This window comes from Mauremys mutica, chromosome 1, assembly GCF_020497125.1.
Source record: "Mauremys mutica isolate MM-2020 ecotype Southern chromosome 1, ASM2049712v1, whole genome shotgun sequence".
NCBI classification, from domain to species: Eukaryota; Metazoa; Chordata; order Testudines; family Geoemydidae; genus Mauremys; species Mauremys mutica.
In genome coordinates this window covers 197321233-197344661 of record NC_059072.1, presented here as the reverse complement: position 1 = coordinate 197344661, position 23429 = coordinate 197321233, and the positions used below count along the sequence as shown (strand labels likewise).

General features: G+C 40.9%; 1 protein-coding gene and 1 long non-coding RNA gene across 3 annotated transcripts in view; one reads left to right on the top strand and one right to left on the bottom strand.

Moving 5' to 3' along the window:
* GRIK1 (glutamate ionotropic receptor kainate type subunit 1) overlaps positions 1-14377 on the top strand; it is a 240982-nt gene extending 226605 nt beyond the window's left edge. Inside the window, exons 15-17 of one of the 2 annotated variants that reach the window (XM_045002298.1) lie at positions 2500-2750; positions 4618-4783; positions 13959-14377. In XM_045002298.1, coding sequence (XP_044858233.1) covers positions 2500-2750; positions 4618-4767 — 401 coding nt within the window. In that variant the 3' untranslated portion in view covers positions 4768-4783; positions 13959-14377. The remainder of the gene's footprint in view (positions 1-2499; positions 2751-4617; positions 4784-13958) is intronic. The other variant, XM_045002299.1, reaches the window with a different exon arrangement.
* Positions 5684-23429, bottom strand: part of LOC123362029 — a 103007-nt gene continuing 85261 nt past the window's right edge. The window contains exons 2-3 of the long non-coding RNA XR_006576318.1: positions 9816-9968; positions 5684-6821 (exon numbers count right to left, since the gene is read on the bottom strand). This is a non-coding gene — a long non-coding RNA (uncharacterized LOC123362029). The remainder of the gene's footprint in view (positions 6822-9815; positions 9969-23429) is intronic.

Genomic DNA, 23429 nt, shown 5'->3' with positions numbered 1-23429 from the left:
CCCCCTCACCAGGAGCATTTGTATCAATTGTACTGTCAGCGTGGGAAGGCTCCTGAAAGCCAGCAACAATTGACATAAGCAATGCAGTGTCTGCACTGACACTGCGCCAAGCTAATTACATCAACCTCAACTCTACACCGCTCAGGAAGGTGGCGTTATGAAGTCGGCATAGCAGGGCAGTTATGTCGGGAGGAGGGAGTGGGGCAGTTGTCCCACAATAGAAGCCTATGACAGATAAGAGAGCAGTTGTAGTGACCCAAGCAGTGGAAGACACAATGAAGATGACTGGATGTGGAAACTGCAGCATGTACATGTCCCTGGAGGGGGTACCTGAAAAGAGTTTTGTCTGCATGAAGAAGGAGGAGAAGGACCTCAGAGTATTGGTTGATCACAGGATGACTATGAGCTGCCAATGTGATATGGCTGTGAAAAAAGCTAATGTGGTCTTGGGATGCATCAGGTGAGGTATTTCCAGTAGAGATAAGAAGGTGTTTGTACCATTATACAAGGCATTGGTGAGACCTCATCTGGAATACCATGTGCAGTTCTGGTCTCCCATGTTTAAGAAGGATGAATTCAAACTGGAACAGTGTCAGAGAAGGGCTACTAGGATGATCCGAGGAATGAAAAACCTGTCATATGAAAGGAGACTCAAAGAGCTTGGCTTGTTTAGCTTAACCAAAAGAAGGCTGAGGGGAGATATGATTGCTGTCTATAAATATATCAGAGGAATAAATACCAGGGACGGAGAGGAATTATTTAAGCTCAGTACCAATGTGGACACAAGAACAAATGGATATAAACTGGCTGTCAGGAAGTTTAGACTTGAAATTAGACAAAGGTTTCTAACCATTAGAGGAGTGAAGTTCTGGAACAGCCTTTCAAGGGGAGTAGTGGGGGCAAAAGACATATCTGGCTTCAAGTCTAAGCTTGATAAGTTTATGGAGGGGATGGTATAATTGGATAGCCTAATTTTGGCAATTAATTCATCTTTGACTACTAGCAGTAAATATGCCCAATGGCTTGTGATGGGATGTTAGATGGGAAAGGATCCAAGTTACTACAGAGAATTCTGTCCTGGGTTTCTGGCTGGTGAGTCTTGCCCACATGCTCAGGGTTTAGCTGATCGCCATATTTTGGGTCTGGAAGGAATTTTCCTCCAGAGCAGATTGGCAGAAGCCCTGGGGGTTTTTCGCCTTCCTCTGCAGTGTGGGGCATGGGTCACTTACTGGAAGATTCTCTGCACCTTGAAGTCTTTAAACCATGATTTGAGGACTTCAATGGCTCAGACACAGGTTTGATACAGGAGTGGGTGGGTGAGATTCTGTGGCCTGCGTTGTGCAGGAGGTCAGACTAGATGATCATAATGGTCCCTTCTGACCTTAAAGTCTATGAGTCTATGTGCAGACATTTCCATAGTTAGGGCAACATAAGTTGTAGCATAAACCAGCCTAGGAGACAAAGCTTCCTACAGTTGAAAGTCCAGACTGGGGAATTTTGTGCTTGCTGCTAATTAGTCCTGTCCACACTGCTAGCTCCTGCTAATCTATTAAGCTTAATTGCTCCACTGTGACTTTGTTCTGGCTGGGGGTGGAGGCAGCGGTGGCACCGTTTTAACCCCTTGCTTGCCAGATATCGTGCATACTCATCCACTCTGACAGTATAGCATGCATTGTTACCAGTAGAATGTCAGTGGAGGGAAAGCAATAAATACCAGAAAGAAAAGCCTCAAGTATTTTGCTATCGGCACCTATATGTTGGCAAAACTTTGCAGAATGCAAAGAAAATACAAGGCCAGCTTCAGCTCTCATAACCATCCAGCTCAACTGTCATAAATAAGGACACAAAGGTATAATTGAGGCCAGAACTTATTTAACTCACTATGTTTTCTTACATTGTGCTGAGTTTTAAATACAAAAAAAATTGAAGTAAATTGAATAGACGTAAAAGTAGAGAGTCTAGGAGAATGTGAAATACTCAGACACAGAAAGGAATTTAGGGGAAAATCTGCTGCAATGCAGTGGTTTAGTCAAAGTCATAGAATCGGAAGGGACCTCAGGAGGTCATCTAGTCCAACCCCCTGCTCAAAGCAGGACCAATCCCCAGATTTTTACCCCAGTTCCCCAAATGGCTCCATCAAGGATTGAACTCACAACCCTGGGTTTTGCAGGCCAATGCTCAAACCACTGAGCTATCCCTCCCCACCCAAGTCCATTGTAGGCATCCACAGAAATCCCAATGCATTCCTAAATGAATAGCTAGACTTAAAGATCCCTCTCTTTGTCAGTCACCAATGCAAATTTCACTAGCTAATGCTATCCACCTATGAGAATATGAGAGAAATCCAAACATGAGCAGTCATGCACAGAACTGTTTTGGTTATACTCTATCAGGAATAATTTGTATTGTTACAAGGGTGCACTTTTGTCTCAAATGCGCATCCTCCCCACTCCAACAAATACTGCAACAAATACTAAATGGTTTCTTCTTGCTTTACAGGGTCTCCTTATAGAGACAAAATTACCATTGCCATTCTCCAGCTACAGGAGGAGGGGAAACTACACATGATGAAAGAAAAGTGGTGGCGGGGCAATGGATGCCCTGAGGAGGACAGCAAAGAGGCCAGTGCTCTGGGGGTTGAGAATATTGGGGGCATCTTTATAGTGCTTGCTGCCGGACTTGTTCTTTCAGTGTTCGTAGCCATTGGAGAATTTATATATAAATCCAGGAAAAACAGCGATATTGAACAGGTGAGTTAGTTGTCTATTGCCAGCTTGTTTCTGGTTTGTTTTTTAGGGCCTGGGGTTGCCAAGGCATAGGAGGCTGTACCATTAAGAGTCTATTCAGGCTCTCGTGCTGTTGAATCTTTGCTACGCATTTCTGGCACTAAAGCCACATACATTTATTAAATGAGAAGAGGGAAGTACCTCACACTCAATCCAATTAGCGTTGTTTAGTATGACTGTGCAGAAATTTCGAGCCTGGTTAATTTCTCAAACAGTTGTTGCTTGGTCTTAACACTTCAAACAAATGGACTTGGAAAGGAATAAAAACGGAAAACTGCAGCTCTCTCTATAGCTTCAGCATCATCCCTTTGGTAATGGCAGCAGTCTGCTGGTCTGTCTCCACCAACACAGTTCTCTCTCACTCACTCACTCCAAAGCACTCCTTCAAAGCCAGGATTCTGCATGTTCCACAGGGAAGGGCAGGCCATAAAGTGGGAAGCCTTGATAGAAAGATGGGAGCTGCAGAACAGTAGGATCTGGCTTAAAAGTGATCCCTGGAGTAACTCCATTGAAGGGTAATGAACAATATAAAAATCCAAGAAAATAAATATATGTAAACCAATACATGGATTTTGCAATGTTTGAGGAAATACTGTTCTGTTTTCATTATAGAACCTAGCACACACTAAATATGTTTAAGAACAAAACGAGATGAGAGCAGTACTACTGAGCACACGCCCAGATCCTGCAACAAATACTAAATAATTTGTTCTGCTCTACAGGGTCTCCTTAGAGAGACAACATTACCATTTCCATTCTCCAGCTACAGTACAGTTACTGTCCTCAGTAATCTCTACTTTGTCCCTATGTCTTCCCTTGTCACTTCTCTAGTGAGACCCCGATTCTGCCATCTCATCTTTGTAGGTGGATCCCCAGGGCCTGCTCAGCCCCCAATTTCACTTCTATGGGATTTGGCTTGGGAGCAGATTGGAGGCAGGCACCATGGCTTTATTTGTCTGTATGGCACTTAGGTGCATCCAGCAGATCAGTTAGAGCCAATAAGTGTCAGTGACATCACATTAGTTTGGTCATCATGGTACAGGGATAGGCTTATTGCAGGATCAAGCCTAAAATACTCTAAACTGCTCCATGCAGGCAGATCCCTGCACCTGAGCAGACCCACACCTATGTGGAGCGATTTGCAGGATCAAGGTTTTAGTAAGCCAAACATTTGGTATTTTAAGCATAAATCCAAGAGAACTGATGTACCTTGTATATATTGTTAATTTCTTATAAGTTTTAAAATCTTAATTACCAGTTTCAAAAACACACAATGAAAAGAGGGTTTTCTCCAGCTCTTGACTCAGATAGGTTTTATCCATTATTCCGTTTTTATATCCTTTTTGTATAAAAAAACAAAGGTCATGAAGTTGATTAAAGTTTGTAAGAAAAATAATAATCGGATAAGTGTGTAGGACAATATTATTTCTGGAATCATAATTAATAGGCCAAAAATTGTATCCCAAGAAGACTATTCATTCACTTCTTTATAATTTGGGTGAGTACCAGTGTGAATCTTATGTGACAAGTTCAGTTTATGTGAAAATCCTGCTACTATATCACAGCAACATGCAATAGATGGTAGCCTGTCTCATCATAATGAAAATCTTCAGCTGCATTAGAGTAAAGTGGCGATATCACATATTACTATCACAGAATCTGTGGGAAATGACGGTATAAAAAGAACACAGTTTCATTATGACTATAAATTGCATATAATCTTGTGAGTTTTTCTGTTTCCATAATAGTATCTTTAATTTAGAGCTCTCATTTTCATATTTTTTGTTATTTCACTTATTTATTTTTTCTCCATTTTTTTCCTGCATGCAAGGCCTTTTGTTTCTTTTATGGACTACAATGTAAGCAAACCCATCCATCCAACTCCACCTCTGGAACCACCTTATCTACGGAGTTAGACTGTGGCAAATTAATCCGAGAGGAGCGAGGGATTCGAACACAACCCTCAATTCACACTGTATAATCAGTAAAGGAAAAAGGTGTGTCCAATGGAAAGCATTCATCTTAAAAGAGTGTACATGACAGTGATCAAAATATTGCCTCACATATTAATAGCCTTAAAGCCTGGCTACTGTAGCAGATGGATCTCCAGGGTCCTGAGAATGTGAGCAGTTAGGTGCATATCATAGAATAAAAAATAGATTTAAAAAAAGTGTTAGTCTCTATAGAGAATAAGCCTCTTGTCATTCCTTTGGGTAGTTCAGCATTTTCAGGTAAGAAAAATGCATTTACCTTCTTTCCATCTTTCCCTTGCAGTGCCATTTGCTGAAAGTATGATTTGCAGGAACTCACTCTTTAGTCTCTGCAGAGCATTTAGCAAAAAGTCCATGCAGTTATTTAGAAACCTCACAAATCAACAATCTGCAGGATTCCATTAACTCTCTGAAAAACCCATTCATGGCAAAGAGCCAGTGATTTTTAGCTGACAGCACTTTGTTCCCAGTGTCAAATATTTAATTAATTTTAATTCATCCATTTAAATTTCATTATACAACACCTCCAAGCAGCTTGTACTATTGTACCACTAAAATCACACTTAGGTTTTAAACTGGTAACCATTAACATTAAAAAAAACTATTCAGTGAATACATCCTCATAGAACACCTAGTTTTCTTCTTGTATACACTAGTTTTACATCTGTGTAATGGCATAGATTTAATTTTGATGTTCATCTGTGTAACTGAAAGGAGGATCAGACATACTGTACTTATTATAAGACAGAGGATTCTTTCATGGTATAAGCACCAATCAGGATATCAAATCATGTTGAACTGTAAACCCTTGGCATTTGTTTTGTATAATAAATATACAAGTTACTACAAAGTTGTGTGTAGGAAGTTAGTCTGAATAGCTATGCTGAAATACTATTGTGACTGTAGTTTTAGATATATATTTATATAAATCTGGGATCAGAATAATGTCATGAACCATGAGAAACTGTCCTTTATTCTAAATAAGCCCAGTTACTTTTTATCCAGATCTGATTATACCCCAGCTGATCCTGTAATTTCACTTATTTCATCTCCCACACATCACTCCCATCTGTCTCTTTGATACAGCATCCTGACCATTACAACTCATTTGTATTGATCATCTTTGTCTGCTATGGGTACTTGACTTTTTTTTTTTAATCTATTGGTATGGTTTCTTTGTACACTACAGTTTACCCTTGCAACACAAGATGTAGCAACTTAATGATCCCTTTTTTTGGAGGGACCATGTCTGAGCTCTATTGCAATAAAACACTTCTTGCTGATTGACTTCTTCATACTAAGTAGGTAAAGTGCTCCAGATGCTCTAGTCTCCCTTAACACACTCCAACACATCCCTGTTCTGATTTCTTCTATCTGCTTTCTATCTGACCTGAATACTGAGACAAAAAAACATGATCTTCTATATACAGTGACAGGAGTTCTGTTCATTTTGTTTCCATTTTGCATTATTGTCTATTGGCCAATTTTATGTACCCTTTTAATAATCTTAGCGGTTTCCCTGGTTCTTCTATTGGATCTTAAAAACAGTCTGTGTTTTTCTGACCAAGAAAGTACTCTTTACAATATAAGCATATCAGTTTGTGTCCATCCCACTCAAGACCCTGGACTAAGTTATCCTGATTATGATGGAATTGCTCACGATAGTTAATACTTCACCTGGTAACAAAATTTGTTGGCTAAGGCCCCCAGACCTTTGATCCATAAGTGCTGGCAAAATGTGTGCTCTTACAAACCAAGATCTAATCGCCGTGAGAGAATTAGGCACTCTAGTCCCAATTCAACAAAGCATTTAAGCATGTGATTTCCCCAGTGGGGAAAGAACTTTAACGCCAATCAAATCCACCTCCTCTGAGCTCTCAGAGAAGAAGGACAATGACTAATATGCTTATTATCCTAAACATTGTTCCCCTCAGTTTCCCATTCACCAGTCCCTTAATCTCCATTGAACTTTGGATGGACATTGTGTGGCGTGACTTTGTTTTTTTCAGTTTTTAGATGAGCACCGTCACATCTTGGAGAGAAGCTATAGGGAAAAAAAGAGTCTTAATAACAATGCTCCTTACTTCTTGTCTTACTGTGCCAAACAGCATAGTAGATTTAGCTTGCCTCTGGGGACAATCATGAAACAATTATCTTGTTTTTAAATGGAATTTCATATCTAGCCACAAAGATGTGCTAAAAAACTTGCCATTCAAAAATTATACCAGCATCTGTTCATGTGAAAAATGGGACAGCTACTTGATCTCTAGTAGAAAGTACATTTTTAGCGAAGGTACCCGATCCTGCCAGGTGCTCAGTGCCTCCAGAGAGGAGCTATGCACTCTCAACTCCTATTGAGGGTAATGGAAGTTAAGGGCATTTAGTAATTTTAGTCATTGCACTTATCAAAGCCAAAAGGACTTGATCCTAAATGGTTATATTTATTTGTATTATGTTGGTGACTAGAGTTCAGGGCTCCCTTGTGCATACGCTTAGAGAGAGTCCCTGGCCTAAACAACTTGCATTCTACATCGAAAAAAGGACTAAGGCTGGGGAGACAAAAATCATCACCGTCTCCATTTACAGATGGAAAGCTAAGGCCTAGAGCAGGGGTCAGCAACCTTTCAGAAGTGGTGTGACAAGTCTTCATTTATTCACTCTAATTTAAGGTTTCACGTGCCAGTAATACATTTTAACGTTTTTAGAAGGTCTCTTTCTATAAGTCTATAATATATAACTAAACTATTGTTGTATGTAAAGTAAATAAGGTTTTTAAAATGTTTAAGAAGCTTCATTTAAAATTAAATTAAAATGCAGAGCCCTCCGGCCTGGTAGCCAGGACCCGGGCAGTGTGAGTGCCACTGAAAATCAGTTTGCGTGCCGCCTTTCGCACGCATGCCATAGGTTGCCTATCCCTGGCCTAGAGGGATTAAATGGGTCAGCCGAGGTCACACAGAAAGTCTGTGGCAGATCAACAAACCAAACCAATTGATGATCAAGTGTTTTGTTCACACAGATTGTAAGGTCTTTGGGGTAGTGACCGTCTTTTCTTTCTGTGTTTGCACAATGCCCAGCACAACGGGGCCTTGGTCTATGACTGGGGGTTCTAGGCACTACAACCATTTTTTTACATATTTTAAAAATGAATGCTGTAGCGTATCAAACTGCAAGTGTTCTCTTTATTTAATACTTTTTGTGTTAAGAGGACTATGTCCAAAGACTATCCTTACTTAACTAGATAATTATATTTTACATATTATTTACCATGCCCTTATGAACATATTCTGCAAAGGCTTCAAAACGTGCTGCAATTACACTTTTCTATAACATGGTTAATGTAGTTATTATTATGAAACAAGCGACCTGTTCCTCAGATTATAAATATAATTATCTAAAAGGCAACTTGAAAATATGCAGACATCAGTCTCTAAAATCATTAATAAGAATCAGGAGACATTTAGAGTCCTTTCATGCATGACTTAGACTCTACGCATGCTTAATGTTTTGTGAGTTGTATAAACAAATCTGTGTACTCAGAGCATGCGTGGTACAAACAAGAAAGGGGTGGAACTGGTAGAGATTACAGAAATAATTAATAAAACTCTTCACATCTCTGAAGTTTAATTCTACTCTGAGAAGTGACTGCATACAAATAGCATTTTATCATTTCTCAGTAACATCTACGTCAAATTTTCAAGAAGGATTTTCCCCCAAACTGCTAGCTCTGCAACTTGACCCTCTGCTTCAAAAATCAATAGGAGCTCAGTCTTTCTTGTGCATTTACACTAGTTCTGAATGATATGCAGGTCAGATTTTACTCTCAGTTATCCCACTAGCCTTCGACTGGTTTGTGGGGCTGGCAATCAGAGAAACCATCTTTTTTCTTACCAACTGAAAATTGGGAAAAACAAACATGAAAGGCCATTTTTATCATCACTTTCAGTGCAGAACCATGCTTTCTAAAAATCTGATGCACAGTTTAGAATAGCCTGCCTAGTCTAATTTGTATAATTAGCTCTTAGTGGCAGAGTACTCAAGCAGACTTTGCGTTCACTACAGCGGTGATATTGTCACAAGAAAGAACTTCTTTGAAACATTTTCCTCCAGTATATTAGACACAAGGCAAAGTACTTCTTCCCCTCTCCCCCCTCCCCCCCAAAAAATTAAGCATATGCCACTGTTCCATCTGTGTGTAACTATAAAAACATGGCTACTGTGGCTCACAGAAGGGAAATCCTGATTCTGCTTTTCCTTCTCTGTTACTAAACTCTGAGCTGGATTCTTGTCATATATTCTGCCAGGATAAATTTGTCCCATCAGTGAAGAATTTTCATAATTCTCAAGTGTGACACAGCACCTCTAGATTAAGGTCTTTCTCCTTAGGTATTTATGAAGTTCAGTATAAAGTCTTCTGAATAGATTGAAACCACAGGCAGACTGGCTTCAAAGATTCATGTGTGGCATATTGAGTTAAGAATTACAGTTCTCTGTTTTCCTCAATCTAGTCTCTATTACATTTTTTTTAAATCCCTGCCCAATGAAGTAGCTACCCCAAAGTCCAACACAATTTTCAGTTTTGAGATGGGAGCAGAGGAAAGATTTGGGAGACCTGAGCAGGTGATGGATCTGCTGCTATGCCCATTATACAGTGAAGAGACCAATTCCCTGGTTTAATTAGGCCTCAACCAATATATTTTAAAGGAATAATGTTCCCATGCAGTGTTTGTAAGCCAAATACCACAGCATCCCAACAGAACCAGCAAGTGAAGCACACTATAAGCAAAAATGAAATTTCTGGGTCTGTCTTCAACGTTCACCCTCAACTAACTCTAAGGAGTTGACCGCATTAGAACAATTTTTAAAGCTCTTTAAAAAAATTCAGTTTGAATACCTCAAGAAGAGGTAAAACCCAGAAGGTGATTTTAAATGGAATTTTAACTTAACAATGCCCTTTTAAAAGAATGATATGATATTTCATAAACATTAGTTTTTCATAAAGATCCTTTAGCAGCTTGATAATGGAATGTGTTTCCCTTACCACCATTTTTTCTTCTGTCACATGCATGCTGGCTTGGCTTACAGTTGCTCTGTAGTGCTGATGAAGGTTTGTCTCCTCATCTGAAAAGTTCAGGGCAATTCTGTTTTCTGAACATCTGTCCTGCTTCCTCATCTCCACTTTGCATGAGACAAACTAGAAAGAGAGCAATTTTAAGTGCTTCATGTCGTTACTGGGCCTAGGTCACTTTAGAAGCAGTGAAGTGTGATCTATGCACACGTTTGAAGATAAAGAGTACTTTGGGATATGTTTCATGGGGCTCATAGGGGATTTTGTATGGCATTCTTCTGATAAATTATTTACTAGAACACTGAAAGTTCAAGGAACCTTCTCCAGTTGCACTTCAGAACATCCTAAAGTGCATAGAAATGGGGAGGGAGGAAGGAGAAGCAGTACAGAGCCCTTCATCTCAAGGCCTTTTAAAACTATTTATAAAGACCCACCACATCCTCCACTCTGTTTTCTAAAAGGTGGCAGGACTTTGCAGACAGACACAGATATGCCATAGATCAAAGTCGGAGCCTACAAACCTTATCAATATTCCCTTAAAAGGATCAGTCCAGGTTCCCAGTCTTATTTTTATGTTCACCTCATTATTATAGGACTCTGCTAAACCAAAACAACTTTTGTAGCTGGTTAATTCTCCCAAGACATAGATTTAAATCCAACCCTAGGGCTACAACAACTCGTGTGTTTCCAATAGATACAGCATTGAGAGCTGTGGTGTGTAGGAGTCAGGAAATTGTCATATAAACTTTCCTCCTTCCCCCCTTCCCAAGTTGTGCCTTGTATATAACAGAAGATTCCCATGTGTTTGCTTTTGGCTGATTAACCTCTCTTCTGAATGGGTCAGCCCAAATCTGCATGCTGAATTGCTTGTATGGCTGTGGATATTTTCTGCGGGACAAAGACATTTGGGATTAAGCCAGGGCCCCAATATGTACTTCTTGTAAATATGATAAACTACTTATAGATAAAACCAAAATTTAAAACCAAGACCAGCAACAGACCTTTAAACCAATAACTCTTGAAACTGGTGATAAAGTAAAATGTTTAATAATGAGGAAGATGGCAGAAGTTTACTTCTGAAATACAAGATCTAAACACACACAGACACAGACTTGGATAAACAGCATCAATTGTTCCTAAAGATAAAAAGACAAAGTTTACAAGTAGAACAGACTGAGGGCCATTTAAAGCTTTTTAGGAGCTAGAACAGCTCCATGTAGTTTATTCAACAGGTATTTAAATGTTTAAGACTTCAAGTACCAACCTATCAATGACGTGTCAAACATCTCTGCCTAAATATTACATTCTTTGTGGGATTAAGTTTCTTGATATCAAATGATAAACAATGTAATGAGTACAGTATGATCTGGATAATCTGAATAAGTTTGGGAAAAACCTAGATGTAAACATTAACATGCCAGTAGAAGATATTGTTCCGACTATAGGAGTTATCCCTATGCACATCATCTTGCAGAAATTCACATCTATAACACACACAACAAACAATGATTAGTATCAGATGCTGCACTACAGTCATATGAAAAGTAGATAGTCTAGTGATTGATATATTCCCTTGCTCAATCACCATGGAATTCTTGGCTCATTCTAAAAATCCAGATTTTTAAAAAAATCCAATTACAATTAAAGTAATGTAGGGGGAGTAACCACGCATTAGAGCCAGTAGGTTGGTGCATATATTTTTATCAGCTGCAGAAATCAGTGGTGATATTCTCTGAAAAGACTTTGCTCATTCAATTTAAAAGTAACTTCAACAGCATGATGACACCTGCTTCAGCAACTGCTGCCAAAGGGCCCAGGGATCTATCAAATATCACTGGTTCAAACTAATGCTTAGCACCAGAAATTCCTAAATCGTGTTGCCTGACTATTACCAAGGGCTGATCTACTAGAAAGTAATTTGAAGAAAGCACTATGTTTTTCTTGCCCATATCAATTACATTTTAAGTCAGTCATGAGTTAATAACCATTTAATTATTATATACTCAAGGCATTCAGTGTTTTATAAAATGAACAAAAATTAAGCTTCTCAAAGGTTACGTCTATACTACCTGCCGGATCAGCAGGTAGTGTTCAATGTATCGGGGATCGATTTATCACGTCTCGTCTGGACGCCATAAATCGATTCCCGAATCGACGCCCGTACTCCGCCTTGGCAGGATGAGTAAGTGGAATCAACGGGGGAGCCGCAGCAGTCGACTCGCCGCCGTGAGGACGGCCAGGTAAGTTGAACTAAGATACTTCGACTTCAGCTACGCGAATAGCGTAGCTGAAGTTGCGTATCTTAGTTCGAAACCTCCCTTCCCCCGCTAGTGTAGCCCAGGCCAAAGAAAGTGTACATTAAATAATCTAGGGTCATACTGGGTCTGTGTGCAACATATTGCTCAAATAAACTCTCACCTGGTACACCACAGTATATACCACATTGTATGGAGTACATACAATATATGTACGTACACTGAAGAAGCACTCATAGTAATGCCCCAATCTCTGACTGGAGCTGTGTGCACACCAGCTTGCAGAATCAGCGCCAGGCACTACTCAGATAAAGGAGGGCATGATTAATAGTGGACCCGACATGATACTGGAAGTCTAGAATTCCTGAGTTCTAATCTCTGCTCTGACAAGGATTCCCTCTGCAGCCTTGGTAAATCACTTTTCTGCCTGAGTTAACATCTAACATAAATAGAGCGGTCAAACTATTAAAAAAATTAATCGCGATTAATCACAGTTTTAATCACACTGTTAACCAATAACAGAATACCAAATTTATTCAGTATTTTTATTAAATACTATTTCTTTTGTTTATCTTTTTACAGAGCAAATATTTGTAATAAAAATATAAAGTGAGCACCGTACACTTTGCATTCTGTGTTGTAATTGAAATCAATATATTTGAAAATGTAGAAAAACATTCAAAAATATTTAATAGATTTCAGTTAGTATTCTATTGTTTAACAGTGTGATGTTAACTGCGATTAACTGACAGCCCTAATCATAATGACACACTTCACATTTTAAAGTCTTTCTTGGGACTCGAAGCTGGTAGGGAAGCTTGGATTTCTCTTTCCCCTAGAATAAATATTTCATATTTAGCTCTGCAGGGCTTTGACGTATTAGAATTGACTTGTTACTGGTCAAGGACTGCGTAGAGCCCATCTTCCAGCAGTGTAATTTTAGGAAAAAATCCATGTTTGGGAAAGAGGAAACATTTCTACGGGCTGTTTAAAAAAGCATCCTGAGAGGGGTTTGGAATGTTAAAAATAAGGGATGGACTAGCGGGCTGGGTACTGGTGAGGTGGTCAAAAAAAGTACATTTTAATCACACTTATCACCTGATTTTTTTTAAGTCTGTATATTAGTTGTACATCACAACTGTTTCCATGTGAAGCTATATACATTTTCATACCACAGAGTTATTTTAGCTGTCCATTTTATGTTATTTCCCTGCCCCCAAACACATCTTCATGAATCCTGTAGCCAAATGGCATGTCACTTTCTAAACCATTTTGCAATTTTCCAACTATTTCACTCTAATGTAATTTCTCCTTTCCTGGACACACAGAGAAAAACACTTTTAAAACATTTCTCTGTAGAAAGAGCATTGGAAAATGTTTTATTTATAGATTCATTAATTTTATAGATGGGGGAGGAGAAATCAAATAATCGTCAAAAGAAGTTGTATTTGTTCTCTTTAGCACTAGTGTTTTTCAAGACTAACATGAGTACGGTTTTCCCAAGGAAAGGTAAGTTTCATAATCTGAAGGCACCATGGAAGGCATAAATGTGTTTAGGTAGGATTTTCAAAATCGCACAGCTGTGGCCTAACTCTGCTTCCATTGAAATAAAAGTTAAATTAATTTTCAAAGGGAGCAGGATTGGGTCAGTGCCCAGAGCTTTTGAAAATCCCATCCACTGTGCAATATGGCCCTACTCCACAGACTGTTTAACTCAATGAAGAGACACATGGACTTCATGAGTTCTGGGAATTAGGCCTTAAAGCCTGTGTTTATAGAAACCTAAACCCTAAGTTTTGCAGAATTTAAGACTGAAATTTATGTTCATTGAATGTTAAACACTTTTTCCACATTTCTCTAGTGTCTTTCTTTTAATGCTATAATGGAGGAGCTCGGGATTTCACTCAAGCATCAGAAGAAGTTAAAGAAAAGGTCAAGAACTAAAGGGAGATCATCATTCACAAGTATCCTTACTTGTCATCAGAGGCGGACACTGAGGAAAGAAACCATGGCTTAAAACAAAAAAAACCAAACCCCTCTTGGGAAACATCAGGAATAAAAAACAAAACAAAAACTTTGCTGCCTACAAAATTGACTATGGAGGAATTTCTGAAAATAGACATTTTACTTATTCTTCAGAAATTGTGTGGGGTTTCTTTTTATCTAGGGAAGGTATAGCAGTTTAAATGCTCATATAGACTGATATACAACTAATCAGAGAAGCGTCTCACCATATCTTTTGAAAGGAATTTGTATGCCGACCTGTTTTGCATCTCTGTTCCCTCCCCATACATCGCTGTATGTGCTTTCTAAATAAAGATACAGGGTTGTTTTTTTCCAATAATCTGAATGTCCTACATTTTTCCTGTCACTTTCTTAGTCATCATAATGTAATCTTATTTTCTTTTTATAAAAATTGCAGTACTGCCAATCACAAGCATCTAAAAATCATGAGTCAGGCTCTACAAAACTAAGTGGCTTGAAAATGATAGGTTCTTTTTATTTCCCTTCCTATTGTTGACCTATTAAGGATCACTTTTTCAAGCTTTTCTCTGCAACCAGGAGGGCTAGGAATTTTTTTAATATGAAAGCTGAGATTCTCTGTCTTTTCTTAAGGGTAGGGCTTTAAGAAAAGATACCAAATATTACAAACCTCCTGAAAAAGTTGAGAGAGTTGGAAGCCCAGCCATTGGTACACTGCCTTATCCCTCTGGCTCATAGTACCAAAGAAATTCCTAATTTATAATGCTTCCCTTATACGTAAGAGCCAACAATAGACAGTTCATTTTGTTCATATTATAAAACGGACCACAAAAATGTCAAAGCTAGACTGCATCTGCTAGAAAACAGAACTGTGCTGATTTTCTGGGTTATCACTACTTGCTCTAAGAGCGACAGGGGGCACCACTTAAAAGACCCTATTATTAAGCAAAGAATAGTCTTTCATGAAATACTACCTCTTTTTAGCCTCTTAGTTAGGAAGAAGGGCAGTGATATGTTCAATAGCAGAAATTTTTCCTTAGTTCCTTTGAACTACTGTAGCATGAAGAATATTCATATTTATTCTAGTGCATTGTCCCTGTGATTAATTAACTTGTTCACAGGGTTTTGTCATCACCAGAAGTTTAGTTCCAAGATTCTGTTGAAATGAAAAAACATTTTCAGTAGGTTGAGAGCGTGAGCAGTTATAGGTGTAATAATGGCCTCCCCCGCACAGAGAACTTCTAAGGAGGGAGTTGAAGGCATAGAGAGTTCCTTCCCCTGCCTCACCAGTGGATCCCAGCAGGTGACAGACATGATTGGGCTGCAGACAACACACAGTCAGCCTGTGGAACTCGTTGCCGGGAGATGTTGTGAAGGCCAAAAGGATTACTACGTTCAAAAAAGAATTAGATAATTCATGGAGGATAGGTCCATCAATGGCTATTAGCCAAGATGGGCATGATGCAACCCCATGCTCTGGGTGTCCTTAAACATCTGACTGCTAAAAGCTGGGACTGCATGACAGGAGATGGGCCATTTGATAATTGCCCTGTTCTGTTCATTCCCTCTGAAGCACCTGGCATTGGCCACTATTGGAAGACAGGATATTGGGCTAGATGGACCATTGGTCTGATCTAACATGGCCATTCTTATGTTCTTAAGTACAATTTCAATGTATGAAAACTGAAGAAATTTTTAAAACCTAATTTGCTTTTCCCCTTTTCTTTACAGTCTTTCATTTGACACATAATTCAGTTTGGACACTGAAACGTTTCTTTTTCTTGTTCCCACACACCAGCATCTTGCTGCAAACAGAGGGGAATGTCTAAATTAAAACCTCTGATCTTTTATTTTTGTTTCTATCAAAAACATTAATAGAAATATATTTAAAAAAAATTAAAAAAGAACCTCTAACTGTAACTAGTAAGCCTAGGCTACCCATCATATCCTTTTTAAAGTAAGTAGGCCAGTATCACAAGTCTCACCACTTTGAACGTATTAATTTCAAATATCTGAAGGTTATGGTTGTCAGTGTGACCATGTCAAAGACACAAATCACAACCTGCAAGGACCTCAGAATCCTAATGGTATACGAAATAGTCTATTGCAACATTAAATCAAATGAAGGACCTTTTGAAAGAATAAAGGCTCCTTGTAACACTCCCTGTGGGCATTCTGGGGGTGGCAACTGTTTTTAATACACTTCTTTGTACAGCACCTGATCCTTGATTGGCACCCTTTGTTGCTACTGCGGTACATGATACACACCACGTTTTTCAAAAGTGAGGAATAAATTCTTGGTGCCCACGCTGAACCACTTTAAAAGTGATCTGATTTTCAGGGAGTGGTTGCTTAGAACTTCCTAAAGATAAGGTATCTCAAGGTCAGCATCTAAAATCGCTAGTCACTATTTTTAATTTGGACCATAATAATTAATAGCATTCACACAACTCTAGTAAAAAGAGTTTATTCGTTTCAAGACTCAGGCTCCTCTGCTTCCTTCATGTTGCCCCCAGCTGTGCAAGTTAGTGTAAAAGATCCAATGGGGGAGGAGGAGGAAGGTTATAGGCACTTCTCCAGCCCATCTCTATGTATCTATTTTGCCTATCACAGCAATTTTCAGAGGAAGTGGACATGACCAGAAGCTCAAGGTGAGTAGCGGTAGGTGGTATGCTTCCCCATGAGAATGTCAAAGAACCACTGTAGAGCTTAGCGCTCCACTGAAGTAACAATAGCTCTCCTGCATGTTTTGTGACTCCCCCTTCAGAGAAGGTAGAGAACATACTGTGACAGATGGCTATGTCCTGACTTCCTGCTGCTTTGGGCTCATGTGGCTATCAGAAGATCAAAGGGGAGGAGGGGGTCCCTGCACAGCTGACTGGGGATCCATGGATTTCAGACCGGTGGCAATTTTGCCAGCATCACACCATGTGATTGCTCCTCATTCCCATTCATGAATGGGGTCATAGAAGGGAAATATGTCCACTTGGTAGCAGACTTGGAAAAAGAACTTCACACAAGCCTCTTTACTGCCACCTCTCTTTTATATAACTTACTCATGCAGTGTTTTCCAGGTGGGTGGTGGCTAATTATACAGTAAAACTACAACCTGTTTATGACCAGTGCAATATCAGCCTGGGAGGCTTTAAAGCTAATATTGATTTGCTTATTTTTAAGTCGTATCAAAATTATCAAAAAAGTGTTTTCCTGGTCTGTGGCCTGTTCCCTGAGAGCTGGGAGAAGGGGTAGCTTCTGGAGGCAATAAATGAAACTGGTTTTCTATGTTTTACACACCCAAACAGTTGAAATTTTGGGGTGATTTGGTTTCATACAAACTCTAAAACAAAAAGCAAAAAATTCAGCCAAAACTGGAAAGTGAAAGATGCAAAGTGTTTGAACTGAAACACAAAGTTAATCAAACTCTATCTGATTGAAACGCTGAGTGTTACATAACTCGGGAGTTTTTTGTTCTTTTCCTGGAACATTGCACATTTGAAAGCCCAGTTGTCTCCTCTGATGAGCATCCACAGGAGCTGCATGCATGTATGCGAGGGCAGAATATGTCCCTTAAATTTCAAGCTGAAGGGCCATCAAGAGCTGTGGCTTTACCGGATATTGTGATGTATGTTAAGAGACTTCACTTGGGGCCTGATACTCAGTTGTCAAATGAGTCACATTTACACTGGAGATGAAAGAAAGCATTCCAGATGTGGGGCTCTCACTTATGGCTCCCTTGTGGCTAAGATGAACTGGAGAGGGGAGTGATGCTGCCTGGAAGCTTCAAAGACTTAATACATGTACCAGCACTGGGGGGTGCTGGGAATTGTTGATGGGCATGACACAAGAACCTAGTTAGGTAATAGGGATGCATCCCTGCACAGCTGTCACAAGCTCTATCCCCAACTGTTACTTGCTCTGCCAGAAGGTAGGGCCATAGCTCCACAATTGCTCCATCCGGGAGCCACCAGCAATAGTGCACTCTGCAGCTCCCTGCAGCCAGGGTCGGCCCACAGCATTTTGGCACCTGAGACGGGGAGCTCAAATGATGCTCCCATACCCCCTTGCTTGGGCCAAAACTTTGAAAGGTCTCAATTCTGCCCTCTTCCTGTTTTACTCCTCTCATGGTACTGCTCTGCTACCTACCCCAATAAAGGAGAACTAACAACTTTAAATGCCTTGTTCAAAAATTTTAAGTAACACTTAACTTTCAAATGCCGTAACAGCAAATGTAACTTTTCTTGTCTGCATAGTAAACACTAGCATTTTTATCTGTTTGGATAATCAAAGTGGTGCTTTCTGTGCCTTCTTGGTTGCAAAGATTTGAACTGCTTCCCGAAGGTCCACAGTCTGGCCCAGCTCATGCTCCACTGAGATGGTTGCAAGGCCGACCAGCCTCTCCTGTGTCATTGTGGAGCGTAGATGTGTTTTTATTAACTTCAGCTTGGAGAAGCTGCGTTCTCCACTGGCAACTGTTACAGGAAGCATTAGAAATACGTACAGAGCAATAAAAGCATTTGGAAAGAGGGTGGTCATCTTATTTGTGAACATATATTCCAGAACAGCCTTTGGAGTTGATCCTGCTGAAATGTATCTTGAAAGGGCTTTCAGTTCATCACCTAAATCACTCACATCAATACCGTGCATGTCATCATGTGTCAACACTGTCTCTAGTGCCCTGCATTGCTGGTCTTCAGGTATAGTGAGGAGTTTTGGAATATCATACAACATCCCAAATATACTGCTGTGTTCCTTGAGTCGCATGAAACATTCTTCAACTGACTGTATTGCACAATCTAGCACCTGGTTAAAGAATTCAACTTTGAATTGTTGTTTGGGGCCTCTTATGGAATTATCCCATGCCTTGTAATCAAAATGTCCTCTTCTTCGGTGACTCTTGTATTCTTGAATAGGTGGGAAAATAGCTTCAGTGTGAAGTTCCTCTGCCAACTTCTGTGCACTCTTGGGAATGTTTTGAAATCCCTCATCTGACCTGTAAGACTGTAGGTATGACTTTGCTTTGTCCAGTTGTTCCATTACTCCAGATATATCAAGGTCAACACCTTGGAGTCTCTTGCTTACAACATTTATTTCAAACAGTATGTCATGCCACAACATTAAGCCACACAGAAATTTGAAGTTATGTATGTTTCTGGTGATTCCATTTCCCTCTGCCACTGTTCTCCCACAAACAGTTCCTGTCATAGCATTATCCTCCATAACAGCAACTATGGCATCATCTATCTTCCCAATTTGGTGTTTGATAGGCTTTATCGCCTCCACTTGACTTTCCCATAGTGTGGCACTCAGTGGTTTCAGTGTCAGAGGATGTTCCCAGATGTTGCTTCAAAATTTGCCATCAATGAGTTGATGCAGAGAAAAATACATAGATGCTTTGAATTACATTAAAAAATTCAGCAGCCTCTCTAGAAGCTGATGCTGCATCACTGACCACCAAGTTCAATGATTGAGAACTGCATGGGACAAAAAAAGCTTGAGGGTTTAACTCTCGGATCCATGTCTGTACTCCTTTGTTCTTTCCTCTCATGTTGGCAACATTATCATAGCCCGGACCTCTCATGTCAGCTATCGCAATTCCCATATTTTCCAGCTTTTTAAGAAGCACATTTGCCATACCAGCTCCTGCAGTATCATCAGTGTCAATAAATTCTAGAAAATGCTCTCTGACAGTCACCACTGCAGGGACATTTTCACTAGGTTCGGTTGTTGTTACAAAATGCACCATTAAAGTCATTGATGTCAGGTGTGCAGTCCAGAATAATAGAGTAATATCTTGCTGACTTCAGATCTGCCACAATCTTCTGTTTGACTTTTGTTGCCAGTAACTGTATGATCTCATTTTGAATTGTTTTTCCAAGGTAGTGGTGTGTGTACATTTCTTGGGTGGTGAGTCTTCTTAGATGCTCCTGGAGCATAGCATCAAACTCAGCCATCAGCGCCACAATTTTAAGGAAGTTTCCATTGTTTGGCACATACAGCTGATCTGAAGTGCCATGCAGTGCTAGGTTTTGGGCAGCAAGCATTCGTACAATGGCAATGAGCCTTTTCAGCACATTTTGCTAGTAAAGACTCTGATGCAATCTTCTCTTGATGCTGATCATCTATGGTGGCCTTTAACCTTAGTCTCATCTCAAGCTCTTTACACCAATGGAATTCTCTCTGGTGATTTGCTGCCTTCTCATGGCATGCCAGATTTCTAGCCAGAGTTTTCCAGTCCTTTGTTCCTGTAGAACACAATGTGGCTGGAACATTAGACTGGAAGAGTTTGCAACAAAAACAGTATGCAGCATTCTGGGTTTTTGAGTACATAAGCCATGGTTTTGCCACTCTGTCACTATTGGGGATTTCGTGCCAGTAATGTGTCGGATGGAAACTTCTATTTTCATTGTTTTTAGGGAACATGACGTTTTTCACTTGCTGTGGCCCATGCAGTACAAGGAAGTCCCTCAGGCTACTGCTCAAGTGGGTCCACAGTCCTGGATCATCTAGACTTAAGGAACTAAACTCAGCAGCAGCTGTTTCTTGCGCCTCCACCACATTGTTCTCTGATCTACACTTTTCTTCAGGAATGTGCATGGTTACATCTATTTGAGATGGAGATATGGATGCTGCAATAGCTGACAGGTCACCTGTACTCTAACTGGAAGATCAGGCATCTCCTCACCACTCGCATCCTCACTGGGGCTGGAAGGCTCACCGTGAACATTTGTGTCTATGTATCTCAGGAGAGCTCCTTCCTGCTTAGATAGAAAAGCTTCATTTGCTTGCTTTCTTTTTCTGAATGCTGACCCAGAGGGGCGTTTTCTTCTTTCACTCTTGACTGCTGTTCTGTGCCAGCTATAGTGGCTCTCAACACTCAGTTGAAGGGGACAAATAAGCAGGCTGGTAGCAGGGCCTGAGTGAGGGAAGATATCAGCATCTTAAGGGCCTAACTGGCTCCTACTACTTCAGTTGACTGCCTGTTCTCCTCAAGTGGGTTCAGGGAAACAGCAGGAAACAGGAAGCTCCCTGAGAAGCTGGTATTAATCAGTCCAGGCTCCTGGGGGTGCTAGAGAGACACATAAGAGGCTCCTCCTCCTCTCTCTCTCCCTGCAGCTCCTGCTGCTTTCTGTTATTCCCTCTCCCCTTTTCTCCTGCTTGCCTGTTATGTCTCTTGTGCCCTCCTTCCTCCAGCACAGCACTCCACCACCTCTGTGCATCTAGAGCAGAGAGAATACATATGCACCAGCAGCAGACAATTTTCTATACTCGGGGTCCTAGTGGCGCCCACCCCACCCCCCAGTCTGGCACCTGAGGTGGCCGCCTCAGTTCTCCTCATGGTAAGGGCAGCCCTGGTTGCCTGAAGAAGCACTTCTGTTTTTTGTTTTAAACTTGCTGCCTATTCATTTCATTGGATGACCCCTTGTTCGTTTGTTATGTGAAAGAGTAACACTTCCTTATTCAATTTTTCCACACCATCCATGATTTTATAGACCTCTATCATAACCTTCCTCGGTCTCTTTTCTAATCTGAACAGTCCCAGTCTTTTAAATCTCTCCTCATATGTTCCATAGCCCTAATTATTTTTGTTGCTCTTCTCTGTACTTTTTCCAGTTCTAATATCTTTTTTGAGATGGGGGCAACCAGAACTGCATCCAGTATTCATGTTGTGGGCGTACCATGGATTTATATAGCAGCACTACCCGGTATATTTTCTGTCTTACTATCAATTCCTTTCCTAATGGTTCCTAACAGTGTTAGCTTTTTTGACTGCTGCTTCAATAACATGTCAGGAAGTTTTTGTGACAAGTTCTGATGGCTGCCTCATGTACTATACTTACTGTGTAGTAAGTAGTGTACCAGTATGATTTCATAAAGTTATGGGCCATTATTGTTTCCTTTAAACTATCTGGAAGGAATGTGTATGTTACAGCACAGTATTATCTTTCCTGTTCCATCCCTTTATGAATGGTTTCTTAATGCTATGCTTCAAGCCAATGCTGTTTAAGTCAGATCTCTTAGAAACCGGTAGATTGGCATGATGTAGAATACAGAGCCACAAAACCAGTTTTTGCTGGTCTAGTCGAGGTGACATATGGAATGATTTTTTTTTCTATTTTTTAACTAGTTAGAGGGATGGTACAAAATGCATTTTTCAGTAGAGGACAAGGAGGGAACTAAAGAGTTCATGGAATACAGAACCTGTGCTCTCTTGAGCAGGGCAGATTAACCTCTTGCGTGCCCCTAGACACCCGTGGTGGATGGACATCTCTGGGGGCCCTGGCTCTGAGCTCCCCCTACCGCCTGCAGCAAACAGGAGCTGCGGGGGAGGGAGGTGGCACTCACACCACTTTTAACTTAGGTGCCCCACCACCACAACTGCCCAGCGCCCCAACACACAGACCTCACCCACCCTCCACAAATTCTACCAGAGACCCACTCTCCCATGCCCTGCCCCCGGCTGCACTCACCAACCCTGCCTAGAGGTGACTGTGTCCGCCAGGCTGAGCGAGCCAGCGGTGCGGCGGGGCTGCTCAGGATCACTCTGGCCCCTCAAGAGTGGCTCAATCAGCCAGGCTGGAGCAGGAACGGGGCCTGCCCAAGCGGAGCTCCCCCAGGACCCACTTGCTTGGCAGGGCCCCCTGCGTTTGACTGCTGAGCTCTTCCCCTGCCACAGGGGGCTGTTTCACCATCCCTGCTGGTAGGAAAGCTCCAGTAGGGTTGTGTGATGCCGTTTCCCCCTCAGCTGGCCTCACCCCCTGCCGGGACCCAGGAACTGCAAACTTCGAATTTTTAGGTGCTCCTCGAATGCCAGCGCCCCTAGGCTCATGCCTGCTGGGCCTAATTGGAAATCTGGCCCTGCTCATGAGACTCCCCTTCCCCTCAGAGACTGAACTGACATGGAAACTGAACTACTCTTGTAACTGTAGATTCCCTGAACCCTACAATTTGCTGAGCAGTTTATAGCCACACATTTCTTACCTAGGTCTTCCTCGTCTGTCACTTTTAATAACCTGAAGATGGGTTAGACCTATGAGTCTGGAACATTTACAATCAGGCATGTTCTTCTCCCCAAGTTCAAGCTCAGGGTGGAATTACTGCTGGTCACTGTCCTTGCCCACTATGACTTTGTTCTCTATCTCATAGTATAATTGCATACAATGGGTTATTCATTTGCAGCTGCAGAATTGAGGCTAGAGAGCACTGGCTCCCCCTTAAACTCACTCCCCATCTGCTTGTGGGTGCTCCCATCAGCTAGGCTCCTCTGCTTGATCTGGTCATAGTTTCTCTAGTCCCACAAAATCTTTCACACTAGTTTCTGGTTCCTCTCTCTGAATGGCTCTTCACTAGC